The sequence below is a fragment of the Diospyros lotus genome, chromosome 2, assembly GCF_014633365.1.
Source record: "Diospyros lotus cultivar Yz01 chromosome 2, ASM1463336v1, whole genome shotgun sequence".
Taxonomy (NCBI): Eukaryota; Viridiplantae; Streptophyta; class Magnoliopsida; order Ericales; family Ebenaceae; genus Diospyros; species Diospyros lotus.
The window spans coordinates 8,070,348-8,094,793 of record NC_068339.1 but is presented as its reverse complement, the minus strand read 5'-3'; the positions used below and the strand labels follow the sequence as shown (position 1 = coordinate 8,094,793).

Sequence of the window (24,446 nt, the reverse complement as noted above, 5' to 3'; positions counted from 1 at the left end):
ATATCTGAGGAATGTTTTTACCTTTTGTATTCTTGTTATTTCTCCTTTTCATGAATCATATCATTACTAAGCATTTATTCTTGGTAGATAGCTTTCAAAGCTCTTGGGAAGCTGATCCTGGACGTTGGGTTGATGGTAGCATACCATTGCGATCAATATGGTAAATTAACATGTTTAAGGATTCCAGTTTCACTTATAATACTTTGTAATTGAGTTCTTGTTTCTCCAGTCTCATTTTCCATATGTTTTGTCATAAAAGATTGTATTCCTGCTGTTGCTCTGTTGCTAATACGCTTATAGATGTCATACCAACATTTATAAAAAAGGAGGGCACCTGTATGTTCTAGAATTTAGTTGTGCCAAAAGAAGAAATGCTTTCACTAATGATTGGTCTACTTCGACAAGGGAGAATGAATGCTTTGAGTTTGAGTTTCAGACAGAAAAAAAAAATAGTTCTACAAACATACCAAGTATGCAACCAAACTAAAGCCCTGAGAAGTATAAAAAGCATTAGAAGATTTGTGAAGAGCTGAATGGGTTTGAGATGTTGCCAATGTTACATTATCATAATGATAGTGATGTAGGACAGAATAGTAAATTTTATGAATTAGTATTGTTTATTTTATTTATTTAGTTTATTTCCTATTTTAGTTTGCTTCCTTATTTCTTTTGATTTCTTTTAATATCTTTTTGTTTCCTTTAGTAGAATCCTAATTAGATTGGATTAAGGAATCCTGATGAGGCTAGATTTTTATCTATTAATTGTCTATAAATAGTTCTTTGGATTGTAATTTGAAGGTAGCTTTGATTATCAAAATTGATCAATGATATTGATTTGAGTAAATGGGTCTACTCTGGTGTTTTGTTACAGGATCTGCATCAGATAGTTAAACATAAAAACCTTTCCGTGAATCATGGAATATGAACTTGAAGTTAATTTGAGAAGTATCTGTATAAATTTTGGACTAGCTAACCAGTTTTTATAGGCTTTTGCAGAAAAGCGTCTTATCAGTTTCAGAAGAATAAATGAGTGCAGTAATTGTTTTCCTTATGTACAATGTAGACCTTGCTGATAGCAAGATTTTTCTTTGTAAATTATCAAAGACTTTTACTAAATCAAGAAATATTTTTCGCTTAGTGGTTCTGAAGTTTTCCCCTTGCCATGACCTACGATCTCAGACTTTGGGGCATCTTGCCTCAGGCAACATATTATGGGGAGAAGTAGACTCAGATCCCGTCCCATCAAATTGCCTTCTGTAATCCTTGTTGCCTTCATTGCTTCTTTCTAAATTACTTGTTCTTCCAATAATGAGCTATCTATATCTATGCCTGTAACTGTTTAGATTGTGATATGGACTTGAGCAGTATCACAAGGGATGAAAATTCATGATGATGAAGGCCTTGAACGGATTCTATTCCGCTCTCGATGTCATAAAGGTCGTTTGTTGTATTATTATCCAGCCCAACAGAGGTAATCTTATTTGTTCTTATTAAAGTTTTCTCCATTATAATTAATTTTACAACTTCAGTGACTGAATTCTTTCTGCAGTCTTAGGATCTGTTATAGCTTGTTAGTACCTTGATAATTTCAGAGTTACCTTGTATTTGTCATTTAGTTTAGGCATTGGCAGATGAAAAAAGTGTGTTTGACATGGTTATGGTCAACACATTTATTTATTTATTTTTTGGATAAATATGCATTTGTGGAAGTAGATTATATGGCATCTTTGTTGTAGAGATCTTTTAAATTTTTATGAATATATATATATATATATACACATATATATATTTAAAGATAGAGATGAAACAGCCAAAAAGGGGGCAGACTTGTACAACCAAGCCTACAAAAAGACAAAAAAAATAAATGAATTAGCTCAGTGACAAAATGGTTATTGGAAGAAAAGAAAAAGGAAGAGAACCATTGCGCCACAAAAAAATGAGACAAGGATAGAACCCTAAAGGTATATATAGAATGCTCAGCATGCTTAAAGGTTCTACTATTTCTTTACCACCAAATGTACCACAACACAAAAACAAGGAATAATACGCCAAAAACTTTTCTGAAACAGATGCAGAGATCAGTAAGCTCCTTCACTGAAGCTGGCATGACCTAGTGATATTAAATGCAAGAAATAAAATGATCCAAATCTTTTTGGCCATAGGACAATGCAGAAGTAGATGATAAGATGATTCACCATACTCCTTGCATGGACCAATCAATGAAGTGCTGTCTGTCCTTTAATTTTTAGTCATAAGAGTTGCACTGTGAGAAGCTAACTAAACATAGAAAGTAAACCTGGGAGCGAACTTTGATCTCCAAACAACTTCCATTGATAACAAATAGTATCATAAAACAAGCTACGTAAAAATCCATCACTTGGATAGCAAGGCCTTTGAACCCAATTGTCAACTTGTCCAGACAGAAAGTGATCATGAAAGAACTCAATAAAAAGTTGTATAGAAAACTTGTCTATTACCACACTAGGGACTGTCAAATTATTCACAAATCTGTTGAAATTTCTAATACTGAGATCTCGAAAATTCTAGATTTGCAAATAAATGATACTGTTAACATGGAAGAGATTGAAGGTAAGTTTCTGATAGGGACAAAAGGTCATCCCAGGCCAATGATGAAGGTAACAAGTGGCGTAGTTTTTCCATCTCCAATGGCACAATAAAACATTATGAGCTAGTGGCCTCCAAAGAGGAATGAACCCCATAATAAAACTTCATGAGCTAGTGGAGCTGTGTAAAGTGGAAACCCCTTCTCTCTCTATGTATATATGCAAAATGGTCTCAGAAATTTCCTTTCCAATAGAGCTCTTTCTTCTTGCTTGATTTCCTTGCGAGTCATAGATGCTCCTTTCACTGTAATCTCATCCTCCACTTCAATAAAGATGGAAAGCAACTTATTTATCTTGATGTAATGGAAATTTCCCTTCTCAGTCTCAGGCTCTTGATTTGTGAACCCAGTTCCTTTTTCCCCCCTTATCCAATGGGTAAAACATCATGGAATCAACCACATAATTTTTGGGGTTGGGAGGACAACCCTATTCATAGATACACAAAAAGAAAAATGAAAGGCTACTATGTTCACTGAGAAACTACAGAAAGTATCTTGCATCCTGCTAATTTTGAGAAGCACTTGCATTTTATTATATTTGCTCAATTTTAATGTCCTTCACTTTCCATTCAAAATGAAGCTAGTCTTGGTTATAAACTGGAATGAGTCTCACTGTCATTTTACACGGATCAGAATGTCCTCTATTTGCAGAGGAAAAGTTCAAGCCAGCTACAATGTCCTCACTACTTCTCAGTGAGGACGTAATAGTTGATTTAATCTCATTACTTTTCAGTAAGGACATGATAGTTGATTTAATTTCCTGACTGTGAATCTCCACTTCTGCTGTTAAACAACCCAATCTGTATATTTCACCATGTTTTAGGAAGATTGATATCTTTCTGTATTGTTATCTTCCAAAATATTTAGTGCTGTTTGGTATGAAAGAGGCTTACTTAGCATCCTATTTACTATATCCATAAGCTTCATTATTTTATATGCTAGAAAGAATCTTGCTTTTAAGTTGTTCAAATTTACAATTCAATTGATTGCTTGTATCTAATTTTTTCCAGTTCATGCCTAGGATTATAGTCAAATTTGAAACATTATAGCAAATCTTTAAATCTTTCTTTCATGCAGAATTCCTGAACCATACTTTGTTTCTAGTGTATGCATTCACATAAATTAACAAGCCCACCCATTTCTTATAATAAAATGTGTATAGATTGTCCAATTGATTTGGCAGTGGTTGCTAGGTTTTTCCAACAACTCTTTTTAAACTATGTTTGATGAGATTCCCATTTAGTAGTGTGGTCTGTAATTGGTAATCTCAGGTGCTGGAATTAGCTTGAAGACCCTAACCATTTACAACTTGAAAATGAATTTTCTTTGCAGCAACATTATTCAAGATGGTGACTCTATGTCATCTTGGTGTGGTTGGCATACCGATCATGGATCACTCACAGGTGAGCAAGTTTTCCACCCAAATTGTATTAATATTCCTATATGAGTTCTACTGATAGACCGAGACAGGTGCTTTTCTTTACAACTAAAGAACGTCCTTAATCTAGTTTGTCAAAATGCTAATTCTCCAATTCTTTGTCATTTCCTTTATATTTTTAACCTCCAGCAGTAAAGGACTGAAAAAATCTTGTAGAGAGCACAATTGATGACATGCAGTTATCTAAGCTCCTAAATGATCTTGCTGCAGACAATACCTATGTCATTTTATTAAGTGTTCCGACTTGGTAACCAGAGGCACCTTGAGCATTATATGAACAATAGAGCAAGTTAAAGAAAGTGACAGAGAGGGGGAAATGCATCTTAAAATCTTAAAAAAATACTGAAGTGGCTGCCACAAGCACCTTTCTTGACAAATGGCACTCATCTACCACAATACACTTTAAATGCTTTAATTAATGTCTTAATCTACCAATAACATACTCTCTCTCTCCTGTCTCCTCTTTCTCTCTCTCTCTCTCACACGCTATTTAAGACACTTCTCTCTCCCTATCTTTCTCCTCTCTCCTCTCTCTCACATGGTATTTAAGACAATCTTCTCTCTACACTTTCTTTATCAAAATAATATTTATAAAAAAATTTAATTAGAAAAAATATTTTATTTACAAAAAATACATATAAACTAAAGATATATAGAGGCTAAAAGTACATGAACTATTTTGAATTATTGAAAATATATTTAAAAATACCTTTTGTAAATTATAGCTCTGCAAAAGTATATTTGTTATATATATACATATTTTATAAATTTTAAATATATTTTAGAAAAATATATGTTAGTATATAAAAATGCATATAAGATAAATATATTTATGTATATTTGCATGTGTTATATCATATATATTGAGATATAAAATATAAAATTTCAAATATGTATAGTGTTGAGAATCCCACATCGCCTCCACAAGGAAGACCTGGGTTATATATAAGGAGGAGGAGGATCCCTCCACCTGTTAAGCTAGCTTTTCAGGTTGGAGTTCTACCTCTAACTTCTCACATGGTATCAGAGCTAACCCTTGGTTGTCGTGGTCATGGACCAATACCCTGCCCGATCACCTGGGCATGTATCAGTTACTAGAGAAGTTTCGGCTTGGGAGGGAGTGTTGAGAATCCCACATCGCCTCCACAAGAGAGACCTAGGCTATATATAAGGAGGATGATCCTTTCACCTGTTAAGCTAGCTTTTCAGATTGAAATTCTACCTCTAACTTCTCACATATAGTATAGGTATAAATATATTACATTTTTATAAATATACATTAGAACCTATATTTCCTAAAATATATAAATTTTATATTTATATAAAACGTATATTATATTTTATTCATTAAAATATAAATATATATTTTATAAAATATTTATAGAATATAAAAAATTTATGTTTTAATACTAAACTAATTTATTTTTCAACTTCCAGATCAGAAAATTTTAATTTTTTATTAGTTTTTATTTCTATTGCTGGAGAAAAATTAAAAGAAAATAACAATTGAAAATTTAATTCTTTGACCAAATAACTATTGCACCTAATGAAAATTTATTTTCTACAAAATAATTTTTTCTAAATAATTTCTTATTGAAAATTTAAAAACTAATTTATTTTTCTCAATTTCTATATTATAAATATTTTTCTTTTGTTAATTTTCTATTTCTATTAAAAATTTAAATTTTCAAGAAAATAAATTTAAAAGAAAATTAAGAAATTGACATCTAGCTAATTACATGTTTAATTTTTTATATTGAAGAATTTACAAATTAATAATATTATTTTTTATTTCTCATTTTCTATACCAATACATACACAAAACAAGTCTACAAAAATCCAAAGTGACAAAATAAAATAAATATTATTGTCTCAACATTAAAACAACACAAAGTCACCAACATATATTTACCAATTATTCTACTGAATATGTTATATTTAACAAAAATAATTAAAATTTCAAGGTTAATAAGTGGATGATTGCTGAGATTGTGTGTGATTGAATTGCCATGACATGCCAGACTGAGATTGTTTTCTTATGTATTGCATTTTGACATTCCAAACCATGCAAGTGATTGGGAAGGAGGGTATATAATGGTTGAAATGGTGTATGATATCATGTATATATCTTTAAGTATGTTAATGCATGTATGGTAGTATGCTAATGTATTAAAGCTGCACAAGATATATATGAATGAGGATATCATGGTAAATTCATACTTGGTGTTATCTTAGTTTAATGTGATGACATATACATGATACGAGATGTGACAAAAGTGAAACCCCTAATGATGAAGACTAAACTTGGGACTGAAATGGGAACTAAGGGCCTTACCACATGCAAAGGGATCAAAAAGACATCCATTTGGAGAGAAGACTCCTTTGCAATTATATTGGTGAGATCACTGGAAGACCCTTGGCCAGGGATGGGGCACCACAGAGATGATTGGTGGTGGTGTTATTGCTTACCCTTATTCCCCAAAGAAATTAACAGAGGTGTCAAATAATTTAACACCCCCCCCCCCCCCTCCCCCTTCTCCTTCTAGGGATACCTTCTTGTTCAGTTCTACATTGCGCTTCTCATTAATTGAAGCCTCTTACTTCCATGGAATCATCATCCACCAGTAAAAATGAAAACCTAAAGAGAAAGCATGTTAAATACCTTATACAAGCATTGGTTCTTTGATGTGAGAACAAAAGCATAATCAGTTTGGCTGAAGAACTGAAGAAGTAAGAACATCATGGTGTCTCCTTTATTTACATGACACAAAGGAGCCTGGAACTTCAAGCATGCCATTGAGCTAAGTAAACTTGCCCTTGGCCAGTTAGGGAAGGATTTTGCTACCACAGGGTAGGGGAGGAGCAAGCTACCACCATATCTTTCAGCATTAAGCTCAGCGGCATCCTATTAAAGTGCACCTTCTCCACACACCCACTCTTCCCTGTTCTACTTGTGAATCCTTTCAATTGGAACAACCTAAATGTGTATCGATTATGTAATCAGTTTCTTAAGCTGTGTTTATTTGATAAATGTCAGATGTTTATTACCTGTATAATATGAAAAACATTTATTTTTAATGCTTCACATGACCACCATTCCATCAACCAGACAAGTTAAGTGCCTATGGAACTTCAAATTGTATTTGACAAACATGATAACTTAGCTGTTGATAAATAAACCTCTACAGTTTTGCTAAGACCTTGTACATATAGAAATTTTCTTGGTGCTCTTTCATTGAATGACTTGCAGCTTGATTTTTTTTTTTTTCCAATTTTCCGCTATATTTGAATTTGTCATCCATGTCTCATTTTTTTTTCTAATTTTTGAATTCAACATGTAGGTCTTACCTGTGGAATGCTTTTGAGAAATGGTGTAGAAATACCTTGCCCTGATAGTGCTGCCGGCCTTTATATTAAAACCCGAACTGATCAAATCGTGAAAGTATACTTTCTTTTTTGATTGTAATCTTCCAAAATTTCCTGCAATTTGTATATGTTATTGATAATGGAATACACTTGATTCTATGAATGTTTTCCCTCTGCATGTTGCTTTAAATCTACAAGGGCTCAATTTCTTTTTAAGAATCCTATATGCAAATCTTGTGGGATATATGCCACTGAAGGCCTTTATATTAAAACCCAAACTGATCAAATCCTGAAAGTATACTTTCTTTTTTGATTGTAATCTTCCAAAATTTCCTGCAATTTTTTGATGTTATTGATAATGGAATACACTTAAATTATGGATGTATAGACACCTTGAAAGACTTGTGATACTTAGTATGGCAAATTCAGTTGAAAGAAATAAATTTTTGTTGGTGATGAATATAATATGGACAAGACAACTTTAGGAGTAGAGATTTGTAAGGTTAGAAATGGCAAAGCCATTTACTTAAAAACTATTGAGATTTTGTAAATAATGTTGAAACTTGTTTATAGCTGTGGTTGTGGTACACATGACAAATTCTTAGTGCCATATGAATAAAAGAAAGATAACTGATAAGGCACCTGCAAGTCAAATAAATACATAGAAAACAATCCATATATGGATAAATTATAAGAAAATAAATGGAATTCAGCAGGGCTATTATCCTTGTCTTGACTATAAATTATGCGAATCATATAGTTATATAAGAGGAGATGAAACATGATGTTGTTTAAGATGCATGTCAGCGCAGCCTGGGTTTTTGACAAAATCATAAGAATAGGGAAGTAACTAAAAGTCATAGAGTTTTTTACTATCTTTTTGATTGGTGACTAGAGTTCATCTAACCAACACCCCACCTAGTGGTTTTAGGCTTCTTCTTCCTTTTTTAAATGTACTAAATCAAAGGAAAATTGTCTTAAAAGGGGTGTACCATATAAAATGTAAGAAACAAGCACCGTCCATTGACATGGATATGTCATCCAATAACTGTACAAAAGAACAAGGCCAAAAAACAGTCAACCCCTAGCCTATGCCAATTTTACAGCCTCTCAATCACCTTGAAAACTCTACTATTCCTTTCCCTGGATACCTCCACATCACACAAGAAGGAACTGCATAGCAAGCCTGTTTCTGTCTCCTAGAGGGGCAGTCCCTATCTCCAATGATTAGACTACAGTCAGTAGGTTATTGTTTATTCTCGATGCAAAACCAAGTTCAGGAGCACTATAGCCCCTTGCATCTCTAGATGAGTTAATGATGTTTGACTTTGTTTCTCTTATGGAGAACTTTGAGGAAATAGATTGGAAAAACATTGTTGGCTTCTATTTGAGTGGGAGTGTACTATGCTTGAATTGTAAGATTGACAATTATGGCTTTAATTTTTGTCTCTTATTATTGGTTGTTTAGCCATAGGAGGATCTTTATGGCTCTTGTCTAAGAATATAGTTTCTTCTTCACCAGGTGGTATTTGGAGAAGATGAAATAGCATACCAGATTGGTGAAACTACTGAAATATTGTCAAGAGGTTGTCTTTGTGCAACACCACATTGTGTTCGGGTAGTTTCTTTCTATTTCTTTTTTTGTATACTAGTAGGATTTTTGTCACCATGTGTCCTAATCTATCACACTTTATAAGTGGCTTATATTTTCTTTTGTTTTCTGATTTCACATGGTTCTCAGCTTGATATGTCTCGCTTCTTTCTCCTTTTTCTTCCAACCCCAATTCCCCCATCCTTTATCTGTTTTGCTGTCATTTAGACCTATATCTAGCAGGGTTTGATAGCCAGAGCATCTAGAGTGCATCATGGTATAGTCCCTCTATTTAATATTCAATCTTCTTCCAACCACCTAATGATATGTTTCACTTTTGGTCATTATTCCATATTTTAATGTTGAAACTTTGTTAATCCAAACCTTTTCAATGACACCATGTTAATCTCAAGGAACCAGAACTGTATTTGTTTTTGAGGTTCCGCAGATAGATACTGCAAACCCAAACATAATATTTGGTTGATGTACTCTTTTCAGTTAAAAAACAGCAACTATTGTTCCTATTTTCAACATGATGTATATGAACAAATTTGCATGACACCCCTGTAACTGACTCTAGAAAACCAGTAAGGTCACTGATAAGTTGCCACATAAAAGGTCAACTAGCATAAATATCCTACCATTTTGTTTCATTGGTGAAGTGTCAGTCCTCTTCATACTCATACTGTGACATGATCTGCTGCAACTGGTGACTGAAAATTTAATGTATAGAATATTTAGGTTTATGTTTGTCAAATTTAGACCAAAAACTAAGATCATGGAATTTTTTTGAACGCTAAGGATTGCCTGTCTGTAGTCAGATAAACATAGTCGTTATTTTCATCATTTGGTGTACTTGCTAATGCCAGGTGATCCTCATATTTTATACTGATTATCTTCACCTGTTAGGCACCCAAAGGAGAACAGGCTTCTGGGGTTGAACGATCCACTTTTGCACTATTCATGCAGCCTGATTGGTAAATTTATTAATGAAGATAAACCTTTCCTATCAATATTCTATTGTGCAGTTGGCTCTTTCTGATAGTATGCTTTGGTTCAGCATTAGCAATGGCTCCCTTAATCTTTGCTGATATAGTTACAATCTTCGTATTGAGAGTTGAACATAACATAGAAATTTGAAAATAGGAGTGAACAAGTTATCAGGTGCAGTTTTGGGGCTTTAAATTCGTCAGTGCCAGAAACTCTTCAAGGATCATAATGATACAATCTCTTTGATTTTGTTTTATTGCCTGATGCAAATGAAGCTTGAAGGGTAGATTGATTCCTGCAAGGTCATTTTTAACACATCCACCTTAACCAAGCTTCAGAGGCTTTTACTCAATTTCTTAATTAATTGTGCTATTTCATCTTGGTTGTGTCCTCAATAGTATTTAGATTAAATTCATGAAGTTGATATTTGTCCTTTGCTTTACTTTTTAACACCAATTTGCCTGAAAAAAATGTACAATTTTCTTATGTGACCTAATTATCTAATGAAATCCTACCCTGAATCTTCACAAGTAGAACTCTCTTCCGGTTGCAAACTAGATCTGGCCTAAGTTAGTGAGATCACTTAATGCCATCAGTGCTATTGCTATCCCTCTTCTTACTGTATCGTCTGATGTACTGAACATATTACAAGCCAACTGGAGATCTGAAGCTTCTAAGTCTACTTTCTTTGGTTGATTACTCAATAGCATCTGCACAGTCTGAATTCCAACTTTATCTTCACTTATATGCATATTTCTGATTTTAATTAGCTTTCTTTTGTGTTCTCTAATTTTCAGGGATGAAAAGCTTAATTTCCCTAAGGTGGTCCATATCCATCAGGAGGTGTGTATTCTTATTTCTTAACCTCAAACTAGCAAAATTTGCATAAATATTAAGCGTTACAATCAAGTGAATATTAGAACGATTTCTGCTACCAAAGTACTTTGTGACAGCAATCATAAACCTCTACAAACAAGAACAACCATAAGCCTTCATCTCACTATTGGGAGAGGGCTGTTCATCTAATGCACCTCAATTTGCTGTGGTCACTGTTTTGAGTATCATTGCCTAAGAGTAAATTACATGCAATACTTTGGGGTTTCATTAATTGACTTCTGACTTCCCGTCATAAAATAACCTTAAAAAATCCATTCAGGTATATAAAACGTCAGGGGTGCCCAATATAATATAAATCTAATGATGGAGACAACTTAATACAACTTCTGAATAATAGGGATAGTTTGTAATTTCTGAAATGTAAAAGGTACTTATCCATTTAAGAATATAGGAGGTATTTTACCTTTTTAAGTTACCTTTTGGAGTAGATAACTAGTTTTCAGCTCGCTGTTTCAGTTTGTTGTTTGAATTTGCTTGTGAAATTCAAAAAAATTATCATAGTAATTGGAAATTGTTCTTGTGTTGCTTTGCAGTTAATTTCATCTCATGGATCTCTTACTTTTGGAGAGTATACTGAGAAGCTACTTGACAAATATTACCACCTCAAAATGTGAAATTCCCTCCAGCTGCTCAGCAGATTCATTCTGATAGATGACATGATTTCTGACTACTTTTCCCTTTCGGTTTCTCACAGGAAACATCTGCATGATTAAAATTTGTCTTGTGTCTAACCGGTAATCGGGTTGTCTTAAAATTATTTATTTATAAGATATTAGAGATTAGTATTGTTTTTAAATAATTTAAGTAATAGCACAAGTACTATGGTATTATTAGCTATCAGCTACTATCCTTATAATAAACTTGAGGCGAGGCAAAGAGTTGACCCTTTTTTTCACAATTTTTTCAAAAATAATACCATTGAAAATATCTTAAGCTCCGTGCTCAAAAAAAAAAAAAAAAAATCATTTCCCACATGGTATGATTAACCTTACTTTTTGGAAAATATGTTTTTCATTATGATAACAAGAAGATTGAATCATGAGATACAATAGTTTGATTATTATTTAGAATAAATTGTATTTAGACTTTGTTATTGTTTGAATCATTTGATCATAGGGTTGCAAATAAATCAATTCATTCGTGAGTGATTTGATGTCTGGCTCGTCAAAAGTTCATTTGAATTTATTCGTTAAGATAAACGAATCGGTTTTAAGCCTAATTTTGAAAACTAATTTATAATTGTGTAGAACTTAAACTCAATAAAATTAGATGCGTTAAAATTCGTAAATATATTTGATTAAAAATTCATGAAAAAACTCAATTATAGGTTCGTAAGTATGGTTTGATTAGAAGTTTGTGAATATTTTATGAATAGATTCATTTATAAATATATTAATAAATTTATTTATAATTTTGTAAATATATTATTTTATATAAAATTATCAAATTTTAAATTATTATAATCATATTATTAAATTTAATATGTTTAAAATTATTATATATATTAATTTAATTATTTAACATAATATATATATACACACAACAAAGTAAAATACCAAATTAGATTTAGCTAAACATATTATATAAATAGTTGACTTAGAAATTAGAAACCCTAAAACTAAAAAAGCTATGAACTGTGATTTGTGAATTGAAGATTGAAGGGGAAAAAAATAAAAAAGAGACCATGCCCACGATCATCACCTATGGCTATTTAGATTGTACAGTAATGGAAAACATATATGATATGAAATGAAATTGGAAAAACGTCATTTTTTTAAAAAAAAAAGTAAGAAATGAAAATATGGAAAAAATATGTAAATAAAAAAATATAATTTTGTTGTAAATATAATTTTTAATATATAAAATTATAAAAAAATACTTATTTAATTTTAAAATATATATAAATTTTATAATGCATTCAAACAATTTATAGAAAAAAATAAAAATTTTAAGTTAAGAGACAAAAAAAATTCATCTCTATTTGTAGATGAAAATGTGTTTGCAAATTGGAAACGTGTTTTTAATATGTTTATAATATTACGAAACACCCACAAAAAGTTTCTAAAATTGTAAAAGTAGTTTATAAACGTTTTTTAACGTTTTAGAAATAAAAACATTAGAACAGGAACAACTCTCCTAAGAAATTTTCATGAATCATAGGTCGCTACAAGCCTTCTCTTAGGCTAAACCATCATCAATTGCTATTGTCTATTGCTGTTGCACATTCTCCACTTCTTTAAAGCTAGTTGTCGCCACACAATCCTCCTTTTAAAGCACTGATTGTTGCCGTCACTTGCTACTATCGTTACTTGCCACCACACACCTTGTGAATTTGCATGACACCACTATTTCTTTGAAAAATTATCTACTATTGTTGCTGCACACACTCTTCATTCATTGTCTATATTGCATACCCTTTATCTTTCTATCACCGTCGAATGAGCTCACAAACAAACACTTGAGCTCAGCTTATTAACCTTTTAAAAATTCAAGTTCAAGCCTAAAAAGTAGCTTGTTATATCAAGCCTAAACTCAACGAAACTCAACTCGTCTTGATTCTATTGCAATCTTATTTGAACAAAAATCTCTTATGGTTTTAAAATATACTTAGAGGTTTTTGTAATTTTTTTCTTAAATATTTTTTTATCAATTTGAACATGAGTTTAAATAAATTATTTGAGTAAAAAAAATTTAAGACATGGATTTTTAGAAATATCTTTAAATTATAAAGATTTAAAAATATCTCTAAATGATATGTTATAATAAAAAATAAATTATAAAAGCATTTAGAGATATTTTTAAAGCAGGAATCTTTTTACAAATATGAATCACAAGAAATATTTAAATGTACTTTACCATTAAATTTTAAAACCACCGCTGAACTTCTAGTTAGCGTGCCAACGAATGATTCCTTCAAAAACCCCATGGGCCTACGGGCCCAAATGTGCTGGGCCTCAGCTCATTAATGCCAGTAAGTTGTACTGTACTGGAGGTAGTCCACCTTCCAAGCACGGCGTTCACTGGCCACAGACTCCCCGATTCGAAACCATTTCGTGCCCTAGGGTATATGTGTAACTATAAATATCCGATCCATTTGTGAATCATTGAATGACGTCGGCTGTCCATCCTCGAAGCGTCCGCGATCAAAACGCAAGCTGGGAAGAATCTGAGAAGTTAACTTGTGGGTTTGATAACTTAGTGCTAAAAGCGCCATGGAAGGTGCTATTTTGGACGAAAGCAAGTTTGATATGCATTTGAAGTTGTGGGCCATTCAAATTCCTCGAGAAATGTGCAAGGCCGCCACTAGGGTACTAAATGGGTAAGCAGTTTCTTTGCGTAAATTCAATTCCATACTCGACGAAACCTTGTTCAGAGATACACTGCGTCGTAGATTATGTGTCGTACAAGTTCATGACATTTCCTAGTGTAGTTCAGTTGGTAATTAACATTCATGTTTGCGTATAATAAGTCCAATTCAGTCGCATTATGTTCAATTTCTTGTGAAGTAGAATTCTCATCAGTATGGATTAGGATAATGGTGCTCTGGCTTCAGATTTCCAGATAACACAGACAATCATAAATGCCTTGGTGTATGCTATTTGCAGGTGACATTGTGTTGGTGGATGAGACAAAAAGAAGATGTGAATATTAAACTTAAGATATGGAAGGACTCCTTAGAATCTGACAGCTTCATGCTTTGTGGATTAGAAACTGAATATATGAAATTTAAGTTTAATAAAGACCGAAGTGTGAATGATTTTATGGTAAGACCTAAAGATCAATTTATTCTAAGAAAAGAATAGTTCTGAGATTTTGGATCAATTCCCCAAAAAGATTAGGAGATTATTAAGGATGATAGGATGATACTCACATAATTAAAGCATGATGGTTAAAATGGAGAAATGCATCCAATGTCTCATGCGATGCTAAAATTTCATTAAAGCTAAAAAAATGTCGTCAGTGGTTAAGGCTCCCACTTCCTAAGGGTTGGGGGAGCTTTGTTTTTGTATGCAACCTTCCCCTGGCTTTACAAAGTCAAAAGGAAATTTCATCTAATGACTATAAGACCAGCTTTATTATATGGCATAAATTAAGGGCCCATTTTTGATCTTTTTGAAGATAAAAATATATTAAGAAAAGAAGAGCCTTAGGGGGTAGACCCTGTATAAAATGACCGCCAACTTACAAGGAAAAATCATTAAGGGCTCACTTAGGTGTAGTCAACTAATTTAAGAGATGTCAGTTTATAAGTGAAAGTTTTCAACAATATATTTTAAATTTCTTAATTATATGTTAAAATAATCTTCTGTTTTATAAAAAAAAAAAAAAATTGCCAACTTCAGATTTTCATTGTAAAGTAGGTTTTATTATTGTTCCATTTAGTCAAGGTCCAGCCAATCTGTCAATGATAACAATCATTTACAATAAACTGCTAAATTCTTATGTTGAAGTTTGCCTCGAGTTTTGTCCTAGAAGATAGCAGAACCGGAAGGAGTATAAAAGAGTAGTTTTGGCTGAAGAAATTAGGCAGCTAGGGGTTAAGTGTAATTAGTACATTTTGTTGGGTTAATATGTAATTTCCCTAAGTTAGTTAGTTGCCTAAGTGTGTCTGCCTCCTCTATAAATAAGAGGGCAAGGCAGCAGTCTAATAACTCCTCTCTCTTGTCAAGTTCTCTGTTTCTATTGTGAGTATTCTTTGTTCTAGAGAAAGTGAGACATGTGTATTGTGTTCTTGAGTTTTCTTGGAGTGAACAAGGGTTGTACTTGAGCAATAGGGTTGAGAGAGGGCTTGGGCTTTGTACTGATCAGTTTCATCCTAATAAAAGGCTGCTTTTGGTGGGTGTTTGAAGGCTGGATGTAGGATTGCCAAAGGCATTCCGAACCAGGATAAATCTACACCTAATGCTGTTTGGTTTGATCTTTTAAATTCAGTTATTTTCTTTTCTGTTGTTCAGTTTTATGTTCTTACATTTACATTGCATCCGAGAGTGTTTAAGAGGGTTTATGTGAGGGTTTTCTCGCCTAAGGGTGTAATCTAAGAGTCCTAAGGTTAACATCTTATATCGCTAGATTTGTATTCTTGGGAAATAAGACTCAAGCTATCATATATCAGTTCTCAAAATCTCTCATATTTTTCAGCTCAGGACTTATTGGGAAACCATCTAACATAGGCAAAAAGCTTGATCTTGCTCAGTCTTCCAATAGATTTGGTAATTTTTGCTGGTAGCCCTATTACTTAAGATACTGTAATGGTTTGATTTGATTCATTCTTTATATAAATGAAGATGATATTTTAGGGAGAAAACTTTCATAAATAGATTGCCTTTATTCATAAGTTGTTTAATCCCACCCCCCATCCATCAAAAAAAAAAAAAAAAAAAAAGAAAAGAAAAGAGAGGAAGAAATAAAAAGAATGGAAGAAAAAGAAAAGAAAATGATGAACCAATTTATCATTGCCTTTTCATCTGCAGCTACATGCTTGACAGACCCCGCATCAAACCTATCACTGAAGATCCAACATGTGAGAAGAATCGTTATATGATATTATCTGAAAAAGTTCAGAATTCTGGTAAGAATTGTCAAATGTCTTGCATCTATAATATCTAAAATAAATCTTATGATCAAATGACTTATAATGGTTCTTTAACCATGAGTTTGTGTCCAATTCTTTGCACTTCTGCTTGTTATAAACAACTCTTGTCCTTTTCACGCTCTGGGCTTAGTTCAGGTGATTTTGTAAACTCATAAACAGAATTTGCATTGGTTTCTGCTTGTCTAAATGGTCTGTATTCATCAATCTTTGGGAAATAGCCCTGCCTTGTTATAATAATTTTGTTTGGAGCAGATTTATCTGATATTCCAAGCCAAAAGCTAGATGAACTAAAGGCACTCTGCAAAATTGAAGTAGTGCCCTACTCATTGACACTTGGATATTCCTACTGGGGTGCAGGTCAGTGACAATGTTTTTTTTTTTTCCTGTAACTTCCTTTCAAATATCTATGTTGTTACTTTAAAATTAGGGTTGGCAAAACTTCAATGTTAATCACGTTATCATATTGGATTACAATGTCGTTTTCTAATGTGCCTTGTCTGTTAATTATTTGTGTATATGGTGTGTGAAATAGTTGCACATGGATGGTTGGTCTTGTGATTGTTGTTGAAGGATGTAACAAAATGATGCTGATGGGACCAATGATTAACTGTAGTTTTGACCAGAAAATTTGTCCATGATAATGATTTAAATGTACAAATTTGCTGTGCTTACATTTTCCTTTTCCTTGGGATCCTTAGTAAAATATATTCAGCCCACTAAGTTACAGTAAATGAGCCCAATTAAGAGAGATAATGCAAGGAGGCATACTGACTAACTGACTGACATTTATTACAAAAAAGAGCAAATTTCTATTGCAAAATCAAATACACAAATCTAATGCTACCAACATACTTCTTTATCTTTTAGCTGAACTTCTTGTGCTAGCAGAGAATTATCATGTCTCAAAATTTTGAAAATCTGGTATCTCAATAATTATTTAAAAAAAAAATCAATAAACTCTCATAGTCTCAGCCATTTTTCAAATATTCTTCAACTGTACTTCCTTTGTGTTTTGTAAACCAGGCTCCATATGCATGCTATTTATGTTGATATGGATTTCAGAAAATCTTATTTATTTTGGTGCTAGGCGTCTAGGCAATTGAAAATCACTGTATTAGTTTCTCTTGGATTATTTTAGTTACAACATTAAGTATAACTATTCAAACGGCATCTTGATCAAGATGAAGGCAAAAGAGCAGATGATCTGTTGTTTTAAATTTTCTTCGAGAAAAAACAGAGGTAGTTTCCTAGTGAAACATTTTGCATCTAGTCTATCACACGATGACCAGCTTCTAAATACAAGCCATATGTTAATTGCTCAGCATGGGTTATCTGGTGCATTGTTCTAGTTCTAGACCCTTGTCTTCATGGTTGTTCAAGGCATTGACATCACAGCGTGTTGGCAATGGCCCCTTTTGTTTCATGTGGTGCTTATGGGAAGAGGGTGGGAGGGAGAGAGAGAGCATTCAATTTTCTTTTTTAGCTTTGATGGAGCAGTACCAGTTTCCTTATTTGTTTTGCTTATAAGGGATATCCCGTTCTTCACCTTTTTTTTTAATTCTTTGGAAATTGTGTGTTCCTGTACATGCATAGTCAGTTTGCGTGCACAATCCTTTGTTATACTTCATGTCTACAAGGCCGAGGCCCCTTTTTTGTGCTTTCTCAATAAAATTAGTGTATCAAAAAAAAAAAAAAACACAGGAAAAGAAAATGCTTGAGGAGTAAACTGCTCAAGATCTTGTTTAGGTTGTGTGATGGAACCACAGGTCCCAAAGAATTTTCACATACCTGGAATTTATCACATGAATATGTATTTCATTAAAAAAATATTCCTTCCAATCTGCTTATCCAGCTACCTCTTTTCGTGTTCCATTTTTTTTTTTTTTTGGATAAATTCAATTTAAACTGGTTAAAAAAAGAAATGAAAAAACAACTTGATTTGCTAGTTAGAGGATGCTTTAGGTTATTCTTTTTATGCCATCCAAGTCCTGCCTCAAGGTTAATTTGTCACTATAAATGCATTAACAAGCTACAAAAGAAATAATGCAATTGTCTAACAAGAATGATTTCCTGCCATTATAAATGCTAAATTTGGATGATATTAAATGCTCTACACGTTCAACATTATGAATGCACATCCTGTCGGCTAGAAGATATAATCTATGTAACATGGGCTTGGGTATGGGTGTCAGATATGGGTATGTACCTAGAGGTTGGACTTGTCAATTTTATGAATTTTTGGATACAGGGATATGTGTCTAAACGTAGGATGTGGTACTGGGATATGACACAAAGAATAAAAATCTTACAGTCTTACTACCTTACCCTTACATTTACAAGCCTTTTTTATCTTTTAGTTCTGTAACTAAAAATTAAGGGTATGTTACATATAAGATAACATGGTAGCTGGTAGGTAAGCAATTTGGGTGATCTCATACAAACAATATATTTTTAAAAGGCTAAAAGCAGATTAACAGAAATAATAAATCAAAATAAATTGTTAATTTTTATTATTTTAAATTAAAAGTAAATTAAATACATAAAAAGCAAGAATTAACGCATAGACCTGAAAAATGAAGAGTCCGACACATATCCCATACCAATACTAGTGGCATGTCATGTGGACACCAGTATAATGCCTGAAATGCAGTGTCTCTGTAACATAGGATATAATAGAGCTCTGAAGTGTGAAACGTAGGCAGAATCCAGCTTTTTGAGAGAAATAAAAAACTAAGGCATGAGGTCACGAAATGACATGCTTGGGTAGATTAAACTAGTAGTGCCTACTGCTGAAGTCCTTTCATCTGAGTATGTGGAGGATTTTACAACAACATCAGAAACCTTAATCCCACTAGGTGAGGTATGGGAGGATTTTATCTTGGTTAAATTTTGAAAGCGTATAACCTGTGAAGCTAAAATATTGGTGTCCTCAGGAAGGGAAATTAGGCTTTTACTTTGCTTTTGTATATCCTTGGACCTATCTAAGCATGTCTATATCTTTTGTTCAATCTATTTTTTCAGTTGTCACTGTCAAAAAACAAAAAAGAAAAAACGTTAATCATATAATCCAGTTTGTACAGTCTTAATTTCTTGATGTGAAATTTTTGGAAATTATAAAGTTTTTAAGGTCAGCGACGCTAAATATAGGTATGATCAGTTAGCTATTCATTCAGATGCATCAGCAATGCAAGTTAAGTTGCATATGGTTATTGATGAATTCCCTGCCCATAACCGTTTTGTTATAAATGAAACCCCCTGCATACTATGCATACTATTCTGATAGGATACCAGATAGCAAATTCAACAGCAATCGAATATCAATGGTTTCCAATAATTTGCAGCAAGGAAAAATAAGAACAATAGGGCATTCGAGAGGCCCTTAACTCTCCCTAAGACTCAACACCAAAATCATCCCCCCTAATATTCTCCTAGCCTCTCTTATTCATAGTTTGTTATCCAGCGACACTCCCCTCCAACGGCCTCAGCTATCAGTCATGCTCCCTCGGCTGCTCTTCCCCTTTTTGCCCTTCAACTGTTTTTGTCACTTTCCCCCTCTCCCAATATCCTATTCTGCCCCTTGCTTCTTCCCTCCTATTTCTTTGCTGGTACATGCGACTAACAAGGGTCCTATCATATTCATGGTGGTTTCATCCCCAAAGTTTAATATTGAGCTTAATTACTTATTTCCTTTCTTTCTTTGTTTCTTGTTTTCACCTTTCCATCATTTATGCATTTGGAATTCTCATGTGGGATGAAAAATTGGCATAGTAAGTTACAACAATCTTCACCCTTTTATATTCTTGAAGCTGCCTTATCCAATGTTTCTTTGTAGGTTATCTTGTATGTTTACAACTGCAACATGTTCTATTTAATCTGTTTTGATGAAAATTCTTTAATTGCATTCAGGTAATCTGTTCTGAATGTTGCCTTATAGTTGACTTTTTTCTTATTGTATAGACCATGTGTTGAAGCAGATTCTGCCACCTGGACTTGAGATACCTTCATCTTTTGAAACAATAGTTAAGTATTCTATTTAGTTTGTCGTTCTCTTCGGTTTTTCTACATGCTTGTCTTTATTTTGTCATCAACTTTCAAAGGTTTTTCAGAAAATGGCTTGCTTTCAGGCAATAGCAGTCTACTTCCAATCTCTTCAATTATCTTGGACTCTTGTTTGTGACTACATTTTTATTTCAGTTTTGATGAATGAATTGACATGACCTTTGTAATGATACAGGTCACATAGCCCATCTCAATATCAGTGATGAACTGCTTCCTTACAAGGATGTTATTGCGAAGGTTATCTATGATGTATGTCTTAATATTTTAACCTCTATGCTTATTTGATTCCATGTTGACCTGCTAAATATGGCTGCATTAAATAAAGAAATGCTTTCATGACTAAAGTTGTTTGCGGCCAAGTAGTTTTGTTCCTTTTTTTTAGATGCCAAGTTCATGGCTTTTTTGTTTAGCATTATTAGTTTGTCAAACTATGTACTCTCTAATTCTATTACCTCCATTCTCATTTTTATCTTCTCCTTTTGAAAAGTAAAACTTTTAATGATCTGACAGACACTCAACATGTCCTTACTCAACTGAGGATACCACTGTAGTTCTTGCTTTGAGTTTCTAGTCTGTGAAGAGTTTCAATTTTTTACTATTCATTTTTGTTTATCTCGTCAACTTATTCCTTTTCTATTCATTTGGGGTCTTCATGAAATTCCCACATTTGAATTTGGATTTGCGCTTGTTTGTCTTTAATATTCTATTTTTCTGTGGAGATCTATAAATGTGCCCCTTTCTTGAATTTTCTCTTTTATCTCTGACCTTGTTTTGGCATTCCTGTTTCTTATTTTCTTCTCTTCTTCTGCTGGGTGATAAAAAAGACATTCGGGCTTGCAGCAAGTGTATAATATTGACAATTTTTAGATATATATGTTTAAAATTTTTGTACTGAAATAAGATTACTGATTACCTCATTTTCTTCTTCCACGTCCAAATTGATATGCCTAAAGTTAATTGTTTTACCTTCATCTTTTTCTTTTCAGAAAAATTATCCCAGAATCAGAACAGTTGTTAATAAAGTTGGAACTATTACCAATGAATTCCGTGTACCAAAGTTCGAGGTACTGGCAGGATTAGCCGATATGGTTACTGTAGTGAAGCAGTATGGTGCTACATTCAAGCTTGACTACAGCTTGGTCTACTGGAATTCAAGGTTGGAACATGAACATATAAGGCTAATTTCTCAATTCAGGCCGGGGGAAATCATTTGTGACATGTTTGCTGGTGTTGGTCCATTTGCTATTCCAGCTGCCCAGAAAGGATGTGTAGTATATGCAAATGATTTAAATCCAAATAGCATTCATTATTTGAAGATTAATGCAGAAATTAACAGAGTCAATGATCTGGTCCACACATACAATATGGATGCAAGGAAATTCATATGTCAATTGATGGCAGTGCCCACTTGTGAAACTGATGGAAAAACTGATGTTCCCGTCCTTAAAGATCAGGAGAAACGCAGCATACAGGCAAATGGCAAAAGGAAGTTGCAGGACATAAAGCCGGCAGGTACCGTGTTTGCCTTATAAAGGTGCTGTTGTGTAAACAATAGCTGTTTTGGTTTATTCTTGATATTCCTGCAGATAATGTGGAAGAAGTATGCAGTAACAAGTCAATCAGTGTGGAGGGTGTCAAAGGGTTATGTAGAAATCCAGATGCAAGCATTACTACAAGTAAACGACAGCCTGAAAGTTTTCAGGAAGGTATGCCCAAAACCACAAGAAGGCATTGTGGCAACTCTAAATTTCTTTGTTGCTGTAGTTCCTGTTCTAGAAATTGAAGTGCTGGTGTTCATGCAGCCAATAATTTAAAACATGACACAAATAAGCAAACGAGATGTGCTGATTTATTGAACAAGAAGCCCTGGGAGCATGTTGACCACATAATAATGAATTTACCAGCTTCAGCTCTACAATTTCTTGGTAAATAGCTCACCTCCGTGTGTATGTGTGTGTGATCCTTTTAATTTGATATAAGACATTCTTACTCATGTTAGAAGATCAAAGACTTAATTTCCCCTGTTTTCTCTTTAGGACAAAACATTAGTTAATTTAAAATAAATTTCAGCATCCATTCTTTTAATTAGATAAACATGACTGTCCTTTTTTATTTCTTCCTTTATTTCTTTTTCTACCTTTTTCTCTCTATAATTCCACTCCTGTGTTCTTCTAATTTTTGTAATCATGTAAATGGTGTTGCAGAGAACGCATCTGAATTAACTTGGAGAATTAAATTCTAGCATTTTTTGATATCTTGTTTCTTAAGTTTTCAATGAAAATATCCAATTTAGTATTTTGAGTGTCTTTTCATTTAGCTTAAGTTGTCTGAAATCAGAAGGGTGCGTTTGAATCTGCCATGAAAGTTGAATGGTTAGGTTGAGTATTTTGTGAAAGATTCTTTTCTTTTTCTTTTTTTCTTTTTTTTTGTTCTCTTTTGGTAAGCGAAAGCATGCTGTCACTTAGTTTTGTTCTTTATAAATTAGCAATTTCTCATGTCTAGAATCTTTTTATTTTATTTTATTTTCTTTTCCTATTTTCATTTTAACTGAAAAAAATTATGAAAATTTGAGACGTTATCTACAGATGTGTTTAATGGACTTATCCAAAGAAGACACTGGAAAGGTTCTTTGCCATGGATTCACTGCTATTGCTTCATGCGGTCAAATGAGACAGAAGAATTCATAATATCAGTAAGTTTATTTCTACAGTACTACTTTGTTTTTTTCCTTCCATCTTTTGGATCTGTTTAATCATAGGTATTTTATTTTGTATTCTGCTATCATAAATGGGCATTTAGTTTCTACTAAGGACTTTTTCTCCATAATGCAATAGTTTTTTCACCTTCTGGGGTACAAATCTGAGGTCTCGGCTTCAAGAAATATGAAGCTATTGAAACTTGGTAGTCCCATGCTACACAAATTTTTTTTTCTGGCTCACCGTTATTTGATCCTGTTTTGCTTCACTGTCTCTCAACTCCATAACATTTTAGCCAGATCCAGTTCCTTACTTGATAGAATTGCCTCTTCAAATTCATTCAGCATTGTCAAATGGCAAGCTGTAATCACATCAGATAATTCATTTTGAAGTACGTTTCCTTGTGCATTACCTGAACTCGTTATGAACCATTTTGTAGGTGGCACAATCTGCCTTGAATGCCAATGTACAGAAACCAATATTTCATAGGGTTAGAGATGTTGCTCCAAACAAGGTACAGATCAACATCAGAACCAAATTTTTCCTCGGAAAGCTATACTTTCCCTTCCACACAAACATTTTTCTGTCATGCATTTACTGCAGCTCGGCTTCCAACTGAAATGTATACTTTGGTATTTGTGCAGGCAATGTTTTGTTTAAGCTTCAGGTTACCGGAGAAGCATGCTTCAAGGAAGGTATCACAGACAGTGTCGATTCTGCCAGTACGTAGAATTCAAACGCTCGCAGCTCTAATCAATCTTAATCAAGCAGGACCTTACTCCTGCCTAACCTAACACACTAGCAGGGATAGAGAAGGTAACCAGAAAGGATTTTCAATCTTAGATTAGTAAAGAAACACTAACCCGGTGTATTTTTCTTGATCTCCTCTTTATCAAATGTGTATAATGGACCTTTACACATCCATGTGGAGATGTGGGGCATGTCACAAACTGCCTGCTGAAATGTGGTGCAAATAATGGGTTGTGGGGCTTTTAAGGTAGAAACACTGCTACTTCTTTCAGTGTTTGAGATTACATGACGATGTAATTCTTTGGTCACAGTGCTTTTCAAAGTGTATGTTGCAGTTGTCCTCTAACATGCTCGGTTGCTTCTGGGCATTTGTAGGCCTCATAGATGTTTATAAATAAAGATGCAAATGAAATGGTCACAGAGAGAGATTATTAGCGCGTCTG

The 24,446-nt window shown here is 33.3% G+C and overlaps 2 protein-coding genes across 18 annotated transcripts in view; both read left to right on the top strand.

Moving 5' to 3' along the window:
- The window catches only part of LOC127795490 (uncharacterized), a 46,563-nt gene that overhangs the window by 6,692 nt on the left and 15,425 nt on the right, over window positions 1–24,446 (top strand). For 3 of the 14 annotated variants that reach the window (XM_052327198.1, XM_052327211.1, XM_052327212.1), the window contains 8 exons: window positions 92–160; window positions 1,366–1,471; window positions 3,956–4,026; window positions 7,403–7,503; window positions 8,950–9,045; window positions 9,928–9,995; window positions 10,806–10,851; window positions 11,439–11,738. The exons of 3 other annotated variants lie outside the window; for them this stretch is intronic. In XM_052327198.1, coding sequence (XP_052183158.1) covers window positions 92–160; window positions 1,366–1,471; window positions 3,956–4,026; window positions 7,403–7,503; window positions 8,950–9,045; window positions 9,928–9,995; window positions 10,806–10,851; window positions 11,439–11,519 — 638 coding nt within the window. In that variant the 3' untranslated portion in view covers window positions 11,520–11,738. Of the gene's footprint in view, window positions 1–91; window positions 161–1,365; window positions 1,472–3,955; window positions 4,027–7,402; window positions 7,504–8,949; window positions 9,046–9,927; window positions 9,996–10,805; window positions 10,852–11,438; window positions 11,739–24,446 lie in introns of those variants that run through there. 8 more of the 14 variants (XR_008021804.1, XM_052327200.1, XM_052327202.1 and 5 more) reach the window with 8 other exon arrangements.
- LOC127795488 (tRNA (guanine(37)-N1)-methyltransferase 2-like) lies at window positions 13,919–24,250 on the top strand. Of its 4 annotated transcripts, XM_052327191.1 has the most exons (13): window positions 13,919–14,224; window positions 14,511–14,669; window positions 16,045–16,115; window positions 16,377–16,474; window positions 16,751–16,855; window positions 20,456–20,518; window positions 20,733–20,806; window positions 21,544–22,069; window positions 22,144–22,263; window positions 22,360–22,482; window positions 23,143–23,249; window positions 23,693–23,767; window positions 23,898–24,250. In XM_052327191.1, exons 4-13 carry the CDS (start codon window positions 16,381–16,383, stop codon window positions 24,045–24,047), a joined length of 1,437 nt encoding a protein of 478 aa, XP_052183151.1. In that variant the 5' UTR covers window positions 13,919–14,224; window positions 14,511–14,669; window positions 16,045–16,115; window positions 16,377–16,380; the 3' UTR covers window positions 24,048–24,250. The 4 variants fall into 4 exon arrangements, with proteins under 4 accessions (XP_052183151.1, XP_052183152.1, XP_052183150.1 ...); XM_052327192.1 differs by lacking the exon at window positions 14,511–14,669; XM_052327190.1 differs by lacking the exons at window positions 14,511–14,669; window positions 16,045–16,115 and having other exon boundaries at window positions 13,920–14,224.